At 40.7% G+C, this 16,842-nt stretch overlaps 1 protein-coding gene across 5 annotated transcripts in view; it reads right to left on the bottom strand.

Annotated features, from left to right (window-relative positions):
• The window catches only part of SH3KBP1 (SH3 domain containing kinase binding protein 1), a 232,069-nt gene that overhangs the window by 109,172 nt on the left and 106,055 nt on the right, over positions 1-16,842 (bottom strand). For all 5 annotated transcript variants that reach the window (XM_055801265.1, XM_055801264.1, XM_027778946.2 and 2 more), the window contains one exon: positions 7,109-7,215. In XM_055801265.1, the coding sequence (XP_055657240.1) occupies positions 7,109-7,215 (107 nt within the window). The remainder of the gene's footprint in view (positions 1-7,108; positions 7,216-16,842) is intronic.

Below are 16,842 nucleotides of genomic sequence, written 5' to 3' on the forward strand. Positions count from 1 at the left end.
TAGGTCCTGATTTATGCTCAGCCTTTATGTGCTGAATCAAACAATCTAAGAGGAGGATTTCATCCAGTAGTCCGTGTCCCTACCCTGGAAGAGAAGTTCTACTATTCATGATATCCTACACACCAATTTTAAGTTCAGCCTGAAAACAAAGGTTTCGGGTTTAAGTTACAAGAAGAATTTTTCCAATCTGTCAGATCTAAGTGGCTACAGCTAGAGGTATTTTCAAGACGTGTTTTCAGTGTGTTATATCTGTTCACTGCCTTTCAGAGAGGCATGGCATGTCCTCGTCTTGCCAAGCTCCTAGGCTGCCAGTACTGCTGTCACACCACATTTGAAGAGTAACAACATACAGGAAAGTGACTGAAGATACTTCATTACTCCACTTCATGTATTTAGGGAGGTAACAACACATGCACCCAACCGCAACTCAGCCAGTGCCACGCGTAGAGCAGGGACAGATGCAACAGCAGACAGCTTACACAGTCCAATACTTGGATGCGATCGAATGAGATATGAACAATATCACCAGAGAATGGTGCAACATCTCTAGAGAAATGCATCCCATTAAGAAGCTTTGCCTTTGGGATTTAAAGGGAAATTTAATCTGTATAATAATTATGCAACATTCAAATGTTCTTCCAGTATCATTTGCCTTCAGGTTTATTTTTACATTTTCAATGAAGAAATACTTGTATTTTGTTTTTAATTACTCAGTCGGCAGTCTTTTTTGATGTAAATGATGCTTTTGGAAACTATAAACCAAATACAGATTAAAATGATCCAAAATATACTGGTTTTCATTGTTAGAAAGTGAGTGCTTAACCAAATCGTGGGATCCCAGAACACAATAATAACCCAGACTAGAAAGACAGTAAGAGGTTGTAGCAGTTAATTTTACTTACAAATAATAATGAAGTGCTCAAAATAGATACCATGGAAGTGGACAGACAGGAAAATAACAGAGAATTACATGGATTAGACATTCAGACACACAAACAAGTTCTTAGAAGGGTGTGCAGATGCTAGGCCATTAAGCTGCTTAGAAATCAACAAGAATTTATTGAAATCAGCATATTTCCATATTTAAAGTAAAAAAAATAATAACACGGCAGCAGTTCAAGCCCTCACACAAACATAATAGTTCTATTTCAGACCAGGAATGCAGTTTTATTCTGTAACTGTAAAGCAACCAAAGAAAACAAAATCACTTTAGTAGGTCACTAGAACTGCAAGATTAAGATATTCCAAAAGTGAGGAAATGTTACTTTTTATGTTCCTTACGTTTTCTCTTCATGGCCAACACAATTTGCAACATCCCCTTTTTAAGAAAGAAGTGTCAGAGGGAGCACCAGCCTGACCTGTAGTGCAACAAGCCTTGTTGCTACAAGCCTAGAAGCACCTTCCCTTGAGGGAACTGGGCGCCCATCCCTCTAACTCCAGGATGGGATATCAAAAAAGAGCAGGAAACGCTGAGGCCAGCTACCAGCAGTTGCTTGCCAGAATATCTAGGACTGCCACAGCTGCTTGCTTATAATTATTGCTATAAAAAGTTGTTAAATGATTGAAATGTTCAGCTCTTTAGAATCACTAACCTAAAGTGTATTTCCAGTAAACTCCTCTATCTGCCTGTTCCACAAGCTTTTCTACAACGTGTAGCCTTGTTTATTAGGCTGACAGACTACTTACAGCTACCCTAGGACAAATGAAGGAGGCTTTGAATCCGGAAAGGTTTCAAGTGGAAGAAAATCTCCCTGGATCACAACAGAGTCTTTCTGGGCTGTTAAAACTAAAACACAGTCCCAAGAATAAAAGCAATGCCAGGGGCAGGCAAGCAAGGAGAGAAGCCCAAGGTCAACAAGTTTTCTTTTGCTTAGAGAACTAGAGCACAGAAAGCAAAGGAAAAAACTCCTTTATTTTATAAATTCTAATGGAAGATCTTGAGCTTGAAGGGCAACAGCAATCACATGTTGAAAGGAAATTAAAAACATAAATTCCCAAGAGGCAAAATAAACAAATCATATTCACTGCCAATAGGAAAAGAAATTTTGGAAACAAGACCTCAACAGACGATGGTGCCTACAGTGCCACTTGATGGCTTATTTTGGGAGTGCATTCAGAGAGCCATAGCCATGAGACATCAGCCAGCCCTTGGGCTTCTGCTACAGCACAGCTGGAAGCGGTTGGGTAACTGGTGCAGAAGGGAAGAATTAAAAACTGCAGAAGCGCCCTGTATTAGGGGATCTTTTCAGCTTCAGAGTTCTTTATTTTACAATGTCAAAATGTGCTTTGGGATTTTTCTCATTTGGTTTTTTTGTGGTTTGGGTTTTTGCTGGGTTTTTTTACCATCATCTTCTAAGTAAGGAACTGAGGGGCAGAGATCACATAGAAATGGAATGACCTCATTAAGAGTCAGAGGTATTTGCACCCTTATTTCCACAAAAAAAGCCTCCTACCATATGGACTAACCAAACAAGCAGTAGTCATAAAAGTCCTTGTGAACCACCTGTTAGAAGAGGATGAGGAAAAACACCTTACCACAGAATTTCACGGAAAAGTAACTGAGGGACATGGCACCCCAGCATTCATTCCCAGCAGTTTTCTTGCAGTATTATACAGTTCTGTATTTGTGGTGCAGACCATCCCCTTGCCGCTATTAAATATTCCCCTTTCAACTCTACAGCTGTAAAAATAAGTTACTGTAAAGAAAGTCCAGCTCAGTCCCCAATGTTTATCCTGTTCTTGGAAATGGGTTGAACCACTTTATCTTGTAACCACAACAACAAAACAACAACAACAAAAAAACCACAGCCCACCAACCCTGCCTAAGAGAAGCAATAGATTTATAAAAATTCAGTCTGCATTTTTATAATTTCAAATAAGTTACTTATAGCATTTGACCATATAATATATGGCAAAGTTAACTAAAAGTCAAAGAATAAGCCCAGTGGTATTGCAGCATGTCTCAGTCAAAGATTTAGTTGTGAGCTTAACTCCATGCACTACACATTGCCAAAAAGCTGACTTTTCAGTAGGATGAGGCCACAAGGTGTATGGCAGCACGATGACAGACTGATCCCCAAATGAAAGCAGGCTCAGAACCGTTGAATGACATGCCAAATGTCCTTGCTCTAATGCTACAGGTTAATTTTCTGGCATCCCATGAAAGTCTAAAGGTGAAACATAATTGGAATTCAGATATCTGCATTTAATAAGACAATTAGTTACAGTTGTATTTTGGGACAACTGTAATTAGAGTTGTATCTAATGAGCTAGCAAAATGACAAGCAAAAAGCTATCAATCACACATTAAATGTGAATGTAAACAATGATGGAAACGCTTCTCTCGTTAGTTTCAAATGTACTTCTAATTTAAGTCTGGTAATTAGTGTCTCAAGGGCACCAGTGTCTGTGTAGTTACGGAAACCTCTAGTTTAACAACAAATGCTTTATCTATTGTGATGGATGTTTGATTTTATTATAATTAATTTCTAACTATTTAGAACAAATATGAAGGAACTATGAATTCTGAACATATACAGCCTCCAAAGATACCCATCTGGTGACAAGCCTAGTATCTTAAAACTCACACTTGATGATGTTTTAACCTACTGTACAGCCCCAAACCACTTCTGCTGCTGTAGGAATTTCCAGTAGTATCTACCACTACCACAGACATAGAAACCCTTTCAAAAAGTATCTTATCCAATCTGTTGGCACCAGAAAGAAGGATCTGGGGCAGCTTTAGGTGCTACTACACCTCAGGTATTGATTAGCAGCCTGAAGCAGAGGTGGGAGAATGGGAGAAATCCTCATCCTCAGCAAGTCACCATGTACCAGTGTATCCCATTTTCACCAGGAGTCTGGGGAAACATGCTTTGGCACTGATGGAGGCAGTTGAGAAGACTTGCATTCCCTTCTGCCGACCCTTTACTGGAGGCAGTGACCTTTAAGGCATTCAAGGAGCAGCAGAACCCATTGTTTTTTTAAAGGATGAAGCCAAATTAGCACAGTACAACAGAAACCAGCTTTTCTTTGCAACAGGAAAAGTTTAATGAGTTGTCAACTCTAAGCGACATTTTAAACACATATTTTGCTAAATACCTGCATAAAGACTTATAGACAGCATTTTGATCTAAAGATCCATTTTAGTTTGCTGTAAAGCAGTTAGGAATAGATCTATTTTCAACTAAACAGAAATTCACAGAGATTTAAAAATATTAATCTAAGTCAATGTAAAACCAACTAATTAAATCAACTGATGCAACTTTCTTAGGAGGATATGGTAAAATACTACCTGTGGGAATCTGGGACCTTCTACCCACAAATAAAAAGATGGGGTAAGAGAGAGAAGCAACTGGAAATGGAAAGTGAATGACCATTATTGTACCAATTACCCACTGAAGCACTGTAAATAATGCTGAAGATGCTATCATCCAGTTTTTCATCTTGAGTAATGATAAACAAAATTGATATTTTGCAAGAATTGCCTTCAATTGTCACCTATGTTGGAGAGGGTTTTTTGCTGTTGTTTTGGGGGGTTTTGTACAATAACACAGCGTGATTTTGGTACTTGAAAAAAATCTCCACTTTCGCAACTGAGGAAGCCATATTTTTTAAATAATAAGTCACTCACATCAAACATTGATCATTTGAAACAAGGAGCATTGTATAATGACAGAAACACTGTGAAACCTATTTCAGTGCAATGACTCTTTATGCAGCATTATCCACAACCAGAAGACCAGAAGGGTAAACAATGAAGTCAGTACATTGGTTGAATGTACTTTCTACATCAAAGTTCCTGTTTCAAAAGAAAAATTCTGCCCTACTTTTCCAAGGAATTAACACTACCATGATAAGGGCAGAAGAGGAAGTAATAACAGCAAGTATTTGACATCAACTGCTTGAGATCAACCATGATGGAAAATAAAGGTCACACAACAACACTTCCTGACTGAGAATTTTTTTCTCTAAATTCCTTTATTTTCCCTCTTCCACCAGCTGATCTAGTTCTACTCAGAAGAGTCAGACAAGGTCCTGGATCGAATGAATGCACCAGATGATGCCTGAGGCAGAGTTCATGTTTCAGTATCTGACAGAACAGGGTATTTTGTAAGGTCAAAGTGGGCACAGCCTCACCTGTGTCACCTGTTCCTCCTCAGCATTTACTTATGGCCAGCCGTTCAAGCTAGCCATGAGCGATCTTATTCCACACTATAGTAAATCTAATTCCAGTATGACATTCTTTAAGACTGCCAATCAAAAAAGCAGCCCCAGACAATGTATTTTCTTAAACCTTATATCAGCAAGTTGTCAATGCTTTCTTCAACAGCAGCAATTCAAGGTACAAGTATGACTTTTAGACTACAAAGTCTGTAATCAGCAATCCAAGTGAACCTCAACTATAAGTACACACATGCAAGTACAGGAATGTTTCACTTTCATAGTTCTACATCTTTCAATTTTAATGCAACCACTTTCAGTCCATTTGGATTTATATAAATCTATTATTTATTATTAGTTGTTCAGATTTATAAGACGGTAAGAGATGCGTTCCATAAGAGAAGTCTAGTGTCTCATCTAAATTATTTAATCATACAATTCTTTCGGTACAGTTAATTTGTTGGCTGGATACTTGGAAGGGGTTTTTTTTCCATCACTTTACTCTTGAAAGACACAGACTTAAAAGTTTTAAGTAGGGCAACTGACAGAAGATATTTGTGTGGCCATGTGAGGTCAAATATACTTCAAATTGCACAATGAAAACAGCTCACGTTCTGCAGTAAAACTAATTATATTGGCTTTACTTTGTCTCCAAAATATGTTCTTAAATATCCTACAACCTTGCCATCCCACATTACAATTCTGCTCACAGACAAAATAAGGTTAGTTAAGTGACACATTGCGTCTGATTCCAGGAAGCACGATGTGCAGAGCCAGCATGCGCAGCTAGGTTAAAGGAAAACCAGTGATCACTAAGCTTCTTATATTCAGGTGTGAGAATTTAACCTCTCGTAAGAAATCGCTGGATGTCATATAGATTGCGGTAATATTTATATTCTTTTAGAACTGACTACCTGAGTGACAGATGCAGGAAAAAGAAAACTAATCATTTATCCTTGACAAAAAATAAAAATAAAATGTTGACTTACTAGCTGCTGAGTCACAGGGAAAAAAAATCCTACAAATAAATGATACAAGCTGAAACACACCTTTTACTGGCTGCTAGAGCAGACTAAGGTCTTAGATCTTTTTAAAGCTAAGTAAGTAAAGACTAAATGAGTTAGAATGCATTCTGCTTAAAGGATACAAGTCAGCATTTTGACTTTTGGTCCTCATGTTGTTAAGCTCAAGATGATATTTCTAAAATCTCTAATGGAACAAAACTAGAGGTATTGGGAGTGAAAAGAAATGTTCTGATCCTGCAACCAGATTCACCCCTGCAAAGAAAATTTCTGTATCTCTGTCCAAGATTTCATAAGTTATTCCCAGTCTTCCTAAGAGATATTTTCCACATCCATTTCCACCCAAATATACATCTTGAGTCTCTAAACAATTTGTTGGGGTTTTGGGTTTGGTTTTGTTTTTTTTTTTAAGGGGTAATTGGTGGTGGTTTAAATCTGATTAGACTAACATGAAATTGTTAAAATTTGCAGGCAAAGATGACAAAAGGTGAATGTCATGGCTGAACTCCAGAGGGCTTCAAATAAATTTCTTAAATGTGTTTAACTGCATAAAGATAATTCTTCCCTGTGGCTGGCTTATTAAAATTGGGAAAAGCCTTTTCTGCTATAATCTTGGCTCTTCAGAGATAAAGACTAAACAGCCCTGTAGCAAAAACTGAGCTTTTTCCCTGAAAAGAACTCAAAAGCATCAACTGACTAAAACCAGCAGAAGGGCTACAGAGAAAAAAACCCTCACAAAATCCATAAGCAAACAACCACATCCCCTCACCCTCATCAGTAACCCAAACCAGACACGTCAGTATAACATTGAAGAAAAATGTCTGGTTTAAATTATGTCTTAAAACACACTGTATCTGAGAGCTCAGCATGCACAAAATATATCAGAATGGAATGTGTGTATATTCCATTAAAGATCTGCTCACCTCTCCCACAACTTCAATGATGTCACCAACTTTTAATTCCAGTTCATCTTCATTTTGAGGCATATAACTGAAAGCCACCTGACATCTTCTTCTTCTGTTTCTCTCTCCTGGTGGAAATGAAGAAAATAGGGAGATTGTAAAATGAAAACAAAATTCCACGCCAAACACAAGCCAATGGAAATTAGTAAAGATGAAATATTCTTTGAGCACTATTGAAAGAATCTGAATGTTTGCAATGCTTAATATATCTGCCTAGAATTAATTTACTAAAAGAGGGTGGAGAAAAGACTTCCAATGCATATGATTTCTTTCAAGTATTTTTATAATTCAATGCAATTAATACGTGAAAATAAATCGTGGGGATTATTTTCTTTCTGCAATATCATTCTAGAGCCAAAATTTAACTAATAGATTGTGGTTCCTAGTGAACAGGATAGACAAATTCTACTGAGAGGATCTTTACAGGTGTATTTACTACAATTTCTCTTCCAGGCTAATGCTCTACACACATGGTATAGGCAAATCCAGAAACTGGACGGGTGGGGAAGGGATCCAAAACCTTGTGGCTTTTGCTCATAAGGAAATAAGCTCCCAATTAATTTTTTTCTCCTGTATCTTTTTCTTTGTAATTCTTTCACATGTGTAAAAACATTGGACTAAACTTTTACATATATATATGTCCTTTCCATAGAACAACAGAATCATAGAATCATTTAGGTTGGAAAAGACCTTTAAGATCATCGATTCCAACCATTACCCTGGCACTCTCAAGTCTACCACTTAAACCATGTCCCTAAGTGCCACTTTACATATCTTTCAAGTATCTCCTGGGATTGTGACTCAGCTACTTCCCTGGGCAGCCTGTTCCAATGCTTAACAACCCTTTTTGTGAAGAAATTTAACTTAAACCTCCCCTGGCACCACCTGAGGCCATTTCCTCCGATACTATCACTTGTAACTTGGGAGAAGAAACTGACACCCACCTCACTACAACCTTCTTTCAAGTAGTTGTAGAGCGTGAAAAGGTCTCCCATCAGCCTCCTTTTCTCCAGACTAAACAGCCCCAGTTCCCTCAGCCATTCCTCACAGGACTTGTGCTCCAGACCCTTCACCAGCTTTGTTGCCCTTCTTCAGACACACTCCAGCACCTCAATGTCTTTCTTGCAGTGAGGGGCCCAAAACTGAACACAGTGTTCAAGGTGCGGCCTCACCAGTGCCACGTACAGGGGGACGATCACTGCCCTGGTCCTGCTGGCCACACTATTCCTGATACAAGCCAGGGTGCTGTTGGCCACCTTGGCCACCTGGGCACGCTGCCGGCTCATATTCAGCTGGCTGTTGACCAACACCCCCCCAGGTCCTTTTCCATGAAGCAGCCTTCCAGTCACTCTTCCACAAGCCTGTAGTGTTGCATGGGTTTGTTGTGACCTGAGTGTGGGACCCAGCACATCTTGTTGAACTTCATACAGCTGGCCTCAGCTTGTCAATCCAACCTGTACAGATCCCTCTGCCAGCCTTCCAATCCTCAAGAAAATCAACACTCCTGCCCAGCTTGGTGTCATCTGCAAACTTACTGAGGGTTCACTTGATCCCCTCACCCAGATCATTGATAAAGGTATTAAACAGAAGTGACCCCAGTACTGAGCCCTGGGGAACACCATGTATGAGCAGCTACCAAGTGGATGTAACTCCGTTTACCACCACTCTTTGGGCTCGAGTGTCTGGACAGTTTTTAACCCAGCAAACAGTGCACCTGCCCAAGCCACGAGCAAGCAGTTTCTCCAGAAGAATGCTGTGGGAAGTGGTGTCAAAGGCTTTACTAAAGGCCAGGCAGACAACATCCACAGCCTTTCCCTCACCCACTAAGCAGGTCACCTTGTCACAGAAGGAGATCAGGAGGGTCAGGCAGGACCTGCCTTTCGCAAACCCCTGGTGGCTGGGCCTGATCACCTGGTTTCCCTGTACGCGTTGCATGATGGCACTCAAGATGGTCTGCTCCATAACCTTCCCCAGCTCTGAGGTCAGGCTGACAGCTCTGTAGTTCCCTGGATCCCCCTTCTGGCCCTTCTTGTAGATGGGTGTCACGTTTGCCAACTTCCAGTCACCTGGGACCTCCCCGGTTAGCCAGGACTGCTGATAAATGATGGGAAGTGGCTCGGTGAGCACCGCCAGCTCCCTCAGTACCCTTGGGTGGATCCCACCCGGCCCCATAGACCTGTGTCACTGACCGTTTCCCCTTGGATTGTGGGGGCCTTGTTCTGCTCCTCCTCCCTGTCTTCCAGCTCAGGGAGATGGGTGCCCAGAGAACAATTGGTCTTACTACTAAAGACTGAGGCAAGTAAGGCATTAACATACTGACGTGAATCATGACCATGTTGGAATGTTGTGGAGGAGAAGGTAGGAAGAGAGAAATCATTCAAAACACAGGATTCACTGATTACTCCCTCTTCTCTTATGCAATGTACAGACCATACTATTTTGTATCATTGATATACATGTATCCATTCAAACATATACACACACCCCCTACACAAGTAAATGTGGTTTCTTTCATGCTATTTCTCTTTACTATTAAACATGTTAAGTACACATCAAAATCAATTGTGTAAACACTGTCCAAAAATGGCCTTCATCTGACATTAAATGACAGAAATGGATCTTATGGTCACTCTATTATTTCCCCTGCAACATTCTTTAGAATTCTGCTCTAGGGCAAACAGTAATAAGAAGTTAAAGAACTGTTTTTTTCTAATCTATTAATCAAAACTAGAGAAAGAACGGAGAAGGGAAGCCATTGACTTTGGCTTTCAGATAATATTTTTCACACCCACTGCAATCCCACGAGTGGCAGCTTTCTGAATGTTAAAATTAATACCTTAATACAATGTAACCAAATTCGCTCAAATTCGCTCTTTTTTCCACCTACAGATGACTCTTCATTCTTCACCACCTAAACTACAATGGTCTAAAATGGACAGCTTTACACAACTGCATTCAAAACGACTTAAATATAATAAATATCTTCCATACTGAGTGCTTCTTTCATTGTGCAAAAAAGGCTGCCTATTTTCCCTAAAGGTAACATTCGCACTATGATTTCTAACATCAAGTAGCAACTGATGAGCTGACATTGCCTGATGTGACAGATATCAGTTGCCTCCCCATTTAATAATCAATATTGTGTGACTCTTGGAGAGTATTTTTGAGACTGCTAAGAGAGTAAAAAGTAAACACATTTCTGGATGCTAATAATAGACCTGTATGAATCCTTACCCCTCTCACCACCTAAAGTTTTTTATTACTGTCCTGGTTTCATCTGGGGTGGAGGTAATTTTTTCCTTAGTAGCTGGTGCAGTGCTGTGTTTTGGATTTGGTGTGAGAACAATGTGGATAACACACCGATGTTTCTCGTTGTTGCTAGGTAATGCTTATACTAAGCCAAGGGCTTTGCAGTTTCTTGAGCCCTGCCCGTGAAAGGGGTCGAGAGGCACAAGAAATTGGGAGGGAACAGCCAGGACAGCTGGCCTGAGCTGGCCAGAGGGATATTCCATACCACAGGATGTCATGCTGAGGTATATAAGCTGGGGGAAGAAGAAGGAGGAGGGAAACATCTGGCGTTATGGCATTTGTCTTCCCATGTAACCGTTACATGTGATGTGTCCTGCTTTCCCGGGGACAGCTGAACACCTGCCTGCCAATGGGAAGTAATGAATGGATTCCTTGTTTTGCTTTGCTTGTGTGCGCAGTTTTTGCTTTACCTATTAAGCTGTCTTTATCTCAACCCATGAGTTTTCTCACTTTTACTCTTCTGATCCTCTCCTCCATCCCACTGTGAGGGGAGCAAGCGAGTAGCTGTGTGATGCCTGGCTGCTGACTGGGGTTAAACCATGACAATTACTGTATAGAAAATCTAACAAAAAGTTTGCATTTATCTCGGTTAGTCTCATGGTTGTTTCTCCGCACTCCTTCTCCTCCCAAATCTTTCTCTAAAGAAATACCTAAGTGGAGAGCAGCAAGCCAACAAGAGGCATAGACTCCATGTACTAGTTCCCGTCTGTGGTCTAATGCAAATCAACAGATCCAGCATTGAATCCCTTTGGTATTAAGAAGGTGCTACTGGAGCCCATGTGCATGATAATGTTGGGAGCACTTCAGCAGAACACAAAAGTTGTGTGGGGCATTCTTCAGCCAAGGGATATCTGTTTTTTCTTACACTAAAGCAACCTTGGTAATACAGCAGTATGAGTCTTCTACAAAAACAGAGCTGATAGGAAAAGAAGTCAGAGTAACAAAGCCATGCCTATATAAAAACTGTTGGTAAATAAAAACTCTGGTTTTGCAAATGCAATACACACACCCCAGCATCACTGATTTTTTGCCTGTTTCTTTATTAACACAAAGTCTACAAAGGCAGCATGGTCAGGAACCAGAAAGACCAACTCGGACAACTAAGCAGCAGTTTAGGCAGAAACATTGGAGTCTTGGTCTTCTCTTGCCATTTCCCCTTGTCCTAATATTGCCACTTATTGCAGAGTATTATTACAGTCCACGTTTTAATTGCTAGTCATCTGAGATCTAAATGGCACACTGAATTTAAAATGCAAGTAATTTGACCAATTGATGTAAAGTTAATTTTAAACCATATAGGGTAGCAATTCTGCAATGAAAACTGCAGATAATTTCTAATCTAATCCATTTTTTCTCACTTGTAAATTGATGAAGAATTTATTTTGTAGGAAGTTTTTTTTGCGTTTTTCTCCACACTTGAGCATAAAATGAGTTACTTGCAAGCGAATAGTTACCACGTGGTAAAAAGACAGGTAATAAACCCATTACTTCAAAATCAGAGGAGGTGTGCTGCAAAGTCCTCACTGGGTTTTGAAAGAAGGAAAAACAGGATCAGTGAACTTTTACTGGTTCATGTATAATAATCTGTAGCAAGTAACCTGCTGCAGACAACACCATACTGCGCTATGCTTGCTGGCTGTACTTGTAGGCTTTTTCATCTCCTGTAGCCATGGCACAAAACACCTGTGCTGCAGGTCAGGAGCTAACCGAGCTATACTGTATTCAGAACAAGCTGTCATACAGAAAAAACATCACTCACCCTTGTAAAAAACACTGGCTCCCATTTACATAGCTAAAACAAACCTGGAAGGAAAAAAATTCACACTCTGAGTTTGTACAGTCAGCTTTTAAAACAAACCAGGCAGCTACAGAGAATTTGCTGTGTGTGTACAAGGGGGCTAACAAACCAGTGACTGCAAAGCACGTTGCATCTGAAGCAATGGCACCAAGACCTCAACGCCTGTGCTGCAAAGCGTGCCTGACTGTGCTCCGCTCCTTGTAATGGCTGTGTCAAAGGCACTGAACCCTCACAAAGTCTCTGCAGATGTAGAAAGGGAGGAAAGAAAATGGACATTGCATGAGGAAAGGTGTCATGTCACAATGCACCTGCAGAATGATGCTGGCTGCCTCCTTATTTGCAGCTGTTGATTGACAGCTCCCACTCACCCCACCTGAGGATACTGTTCCCCCTGCCCTGAGAGGTGAACCACTCCTCTGATCATTCCCCAAACACTTTCACTCAGAGCAAAACTTGGTAGCTTAGCAGGGTAAACAATGGGCTTTGCTAAACCAGCTCCTTTTGGTGTTCACCCTAAAATTCACCTACTCATCGTAGGTGTCCCTGAGTCAGATGTCTAAATCTGAGCCTTATCACTCAGGAGTGGGGAGAACCTAATACCTCCAGAGGGTGTTTAGTGTCACTGTAAAACAGACAATTAAAATATATCAGATGAATGACCCTCTGGAGGTGCCTTTTTCTACTTGCGTGGCTAGATCAGACCTCAGCATCTAACTTCAGAAAGTCTGAAGTCAAGACAAATGGAAAAAGGAATGAACATATATTTAGAAACGAAACAAACAAACAAACAAATCTTCCAGGCCACAAATTTCATTCATCTCAAAGTGGTGTTTGGTCAGATTCTAAAAATGGTGTGGTTGCCTATGGAGACCGTAAAGAGGCTTCCTCCAGCTGTACACATGCAAGAGAGCGTATGATTTCTAGGCATTTAAAACACCTCTCTGGTATTAGCAATGAAGACCAAACAAGAGGCAATGACAATGCATTGGCATTTAATGCTTACCTTTGTAAGGGGCACCAAAAGCTGAGGCAACGCTACACAAGAAGTCAAACTGGTACTGACCATCGTGCCATCGGGTCCAGGAAAGGTCACAAACTGACAGCGTGGGATTACACAAAAAATGCAGCAGCCGCAGAATACAGAGGAAGTAAGCTATTTCAAAATGAACTGGAATTTTCAAATCCAAACTACTTTTTTTAAACTTAAAACCTCTGTCATGAAACAGATGTTTATATATGTGTGTGAATGGGTTATATGGTGGTTTCTGTAGAGCCTACTGTTCACTGATGCAAGCATCTTTGTAGCCAGTTCTGTCAGTGGAAATGACATGGTTAACTTCACTAACCACCAGGTCCATCAACTCTACATACTAATCCACTTTTTTTCTCCACCACATGAGAACAAGTACAGCAATCTCTTTCATAACACTGTACAACTATTCTAGAGTCAAAAAACTGTATTCAATAAAAACCTTCAGAGAACAGACCCATGGATCAAATGGGTCTGTCCCGCTCCCTGCTGACAAAGGTATACCTAAATAACTGACAATCTCTTCAAAACTAGGCCGCACAGTTTTGTAATTTAATCTGGTTTATGTCACGCATATCATTTCTATCTGTATCACTGCAGCTCAGACAAACAATGCAACCCAGTTGTTCCTGGATTTCTTCTACCATTGTTTCGTAATAAAGGAGTGTTGCTAGGGAAATCGCATGGGTTAGGTTGGGGGCTAAGTTACGGTTTGCAGCCCAAGGACTCTAAAGATGTTTCTCCCACATCTAAACAATTTCAAACACACCAAAGCACATAGTAGCTCCTGCAGGCTTCCCTCTACTAAGGGCTTGCTGAGCAGGCTCAGGTGAATCACAGAAGGAAACTGAGATCCACTGGGCCACCCTTCAAGCAGATGCAAATTGACTGAATTCAGTAAAACCAGTTGGCAAAGACAGGCAAGTCTACTAGGAGTAAAATGGCAAACTGGAGGAAAAGTTTCCTGTCCTCTAATTCAGATTTCCCTGCACATGGCCTCATCTGCCCATCAGCGTGAGCTGCACTTCCCATCCTCCCAGCTTTCCAACTATAGCTGTAGCTGGGAGGAACTGGTTCCGTGTACAGTGTCTCCTGGTTAGACAAGCTGGGCTGCGATACGACTCAGAAACCAGTTCCAAATTTAATGTGCAAAAAGACAAAAGGCAACTATTGTACAACTAAGAGATGGCATATATCCTTTTAGGTTGTATGTTAATGATTTTAATGGTACTGATGGAGTTCTGGTATAGCTGCCTTGAACTGCCAGCCTAGATGGTTACTGTATCAGCTTTTTTTTTGTTATAAATCACTGAACTGTATATATTTGTCATGGTTTAACCCTGGCCGGCAACCAAGCCCCACGCAGCTGCTCACTCACTCCCACCCACCCAGAGGGATGGGGAGGACAATCGAAAAGGAATGTAAAACTCAAGGGTTGAGAGAAGAACAATTTAACATGTAAAGCAAAAGCCATCTACGCAAGGAAAACAAAGCAAAGCAAGGAATTCATTCACCACTGCCCATCAGTAGGCAGGTGTTCAGCCATCCCCAGGATAGCCGGGCTCCACCACACGTAATGGTTACTCAAGAAGACAAACACCATAATGCCAGATGTTCCCCCTCCTTTCCTTCTTCTTCCCCCAGTTTATAAACTCAGCATGACATCATATGGTAGGGAATGTCCCTTTGGCCACTTCGGGTCACCTGTCCTGGCTGTGTCCCCTCCCAATGTCCTGTGCCCCTCCAGCCTTCTCGCTGGCAGGGCCCAAGAAACCAAAAAGTCCTCGATTTAGTATAAACATCACCCAGCAGCAACTAAAAATGTCAGTGTCCTATCAACATTGTTTTCACATCCTAGCCGAACCACAACCCTGTACCAACTACTAAGAAGAAAATTAACTCCATCCCAGCTGAAACCAGGACAATATTAAAATGGAAATGTCAAGAAAAAGGTTGAGCTACAAGCTTACTTTTGAGAAAAATTCTTAAAACCACTATCCTCAGTAGGTGCTTTTGAGAAATAGAAGTTACCTAAGTAGGAGCAAACAGATAGTTAGCATTAAAAGTGTTGATTTTTTTAAATTGCCATTTTTAAAGTGTATTGAAGATGGTGTTAAGAGACTTCACATGAAGTCTTGGTCATACTCAATTCTAATGTTGATTCAGTCACTACTATCTTCTAGTAGTAGTAACACAAGGACTCCATCATCTTGTACCCACACACCAGCAGAAATACAACTCTGATTTTAAAAGGCACTGGAATTGTCAAATTCCAATTTCCTTCTTTTCCTGGAAGATTTTGGCAGTACTTTGCTGACCTGGGATGTGACATGTCAATTCCAATTCTCTCATCTCCCACACACTGTTAGAAGGGTGAATGCTTTTTGGATGGATGACAAAAAAACCCTGCTGAGGTCTGCTTGTTCTCTGTCTAGAAGAAAACAGAAGTACGCTGGGTGTGAATACTCTGAGGGGGAAGGAATTTTGGGTGGTTTTTGTGGTTTTGTTTTGCTGTGGGGTTTTTTGTTTGGGGTTGTTTTGGGGTTTGTTTGTTTGTTTGTTTTAAAATTTGTGGCATTAATATACCAGAGAAGAGAAAGATAAAATGCAAGGAGGGGTGACGGGAAATGGAATATCTGAGGTGCTTCCTCTATCAAACAGTAAAGCTGCTGTGTTTTTCCACAAGCAGATGAACTGGGGAGTGCCCTGCTTTCATGTGTGCAGCTGAATCATGGAGATCGCAGGACTCCATTAAGCACAACTGAGCCACAATGCAATATGCCATCACTGCTAGTAATATATTACTCTGAATGTGTTAATGTTCTACTGTTACCAAGGAGTAGGTTTTCTCTTGCTAGACTCCACAGCCACACTTCCAGGTTTCAGCCATCTGGCTGCTGCTCAGAATTTTATGACCAAGATTTGCCTGTGAGGAACCTGAAAGCTTGGAAGACACATTTTTGTTACACCATCATGTTTTTACACACATGCTCCATCAGAGTAACAGCAAACCTCATACTGTTCAATAAATTCATTCTTTTGTTAAAAACATGCAGCAATATTCAGGCCTTTTATTGTGTATATGTCTTTTGCATAATAGCAGGAACTACTGGAAGCAACTTACAGCAACAACGTAATACCAGTGGTCACAGGCTTTTAGGAGAAAACCAGTAACGAACTGAGAAGTGGAGCACTTCCCTATGCCACAGGGGGAGCCAGGCTTGCACTTTTCACAGACAGAACTGAAATACTAGTGAAGCTGACATCATTAGTTAAGCCCAACCAAACCAGAAGGAAATGCTAGAAAAGGAACTGCAAACAAACTCAAAAGACACTTGCACAGTTTAACCATACACCACCAAAATTCTTTCCTTCTGAGCCTGAAAGTTTTAAAACGCGTATAAAAGGAGTAGAAACTTCTGCAAGTGCAATGTCAAGAGTATGGGCAGATCATCACCAGCAAATTAGATCAAGTCCAGACTCCAACAGGAACACAGCCTTGCCATAAAAGCTGCATATTTTAAACTCTATCTTTCAGGGGGAAAGTGAAAAACACAG

The sequence above is a fragment of the Falco peregrinus genome, chromosome 4 (assembly GCF_023634155.1).
Source record: "Falco peregrinus isolate bFalPer1 chromosome 4, bFalPer1.pri, whole genome shotgun sequence".
NCBI lineage: Eukaryota > Metazoa > Chordata > Aves > Falconiformes > Falconidae > Falco > Falco peregrinus.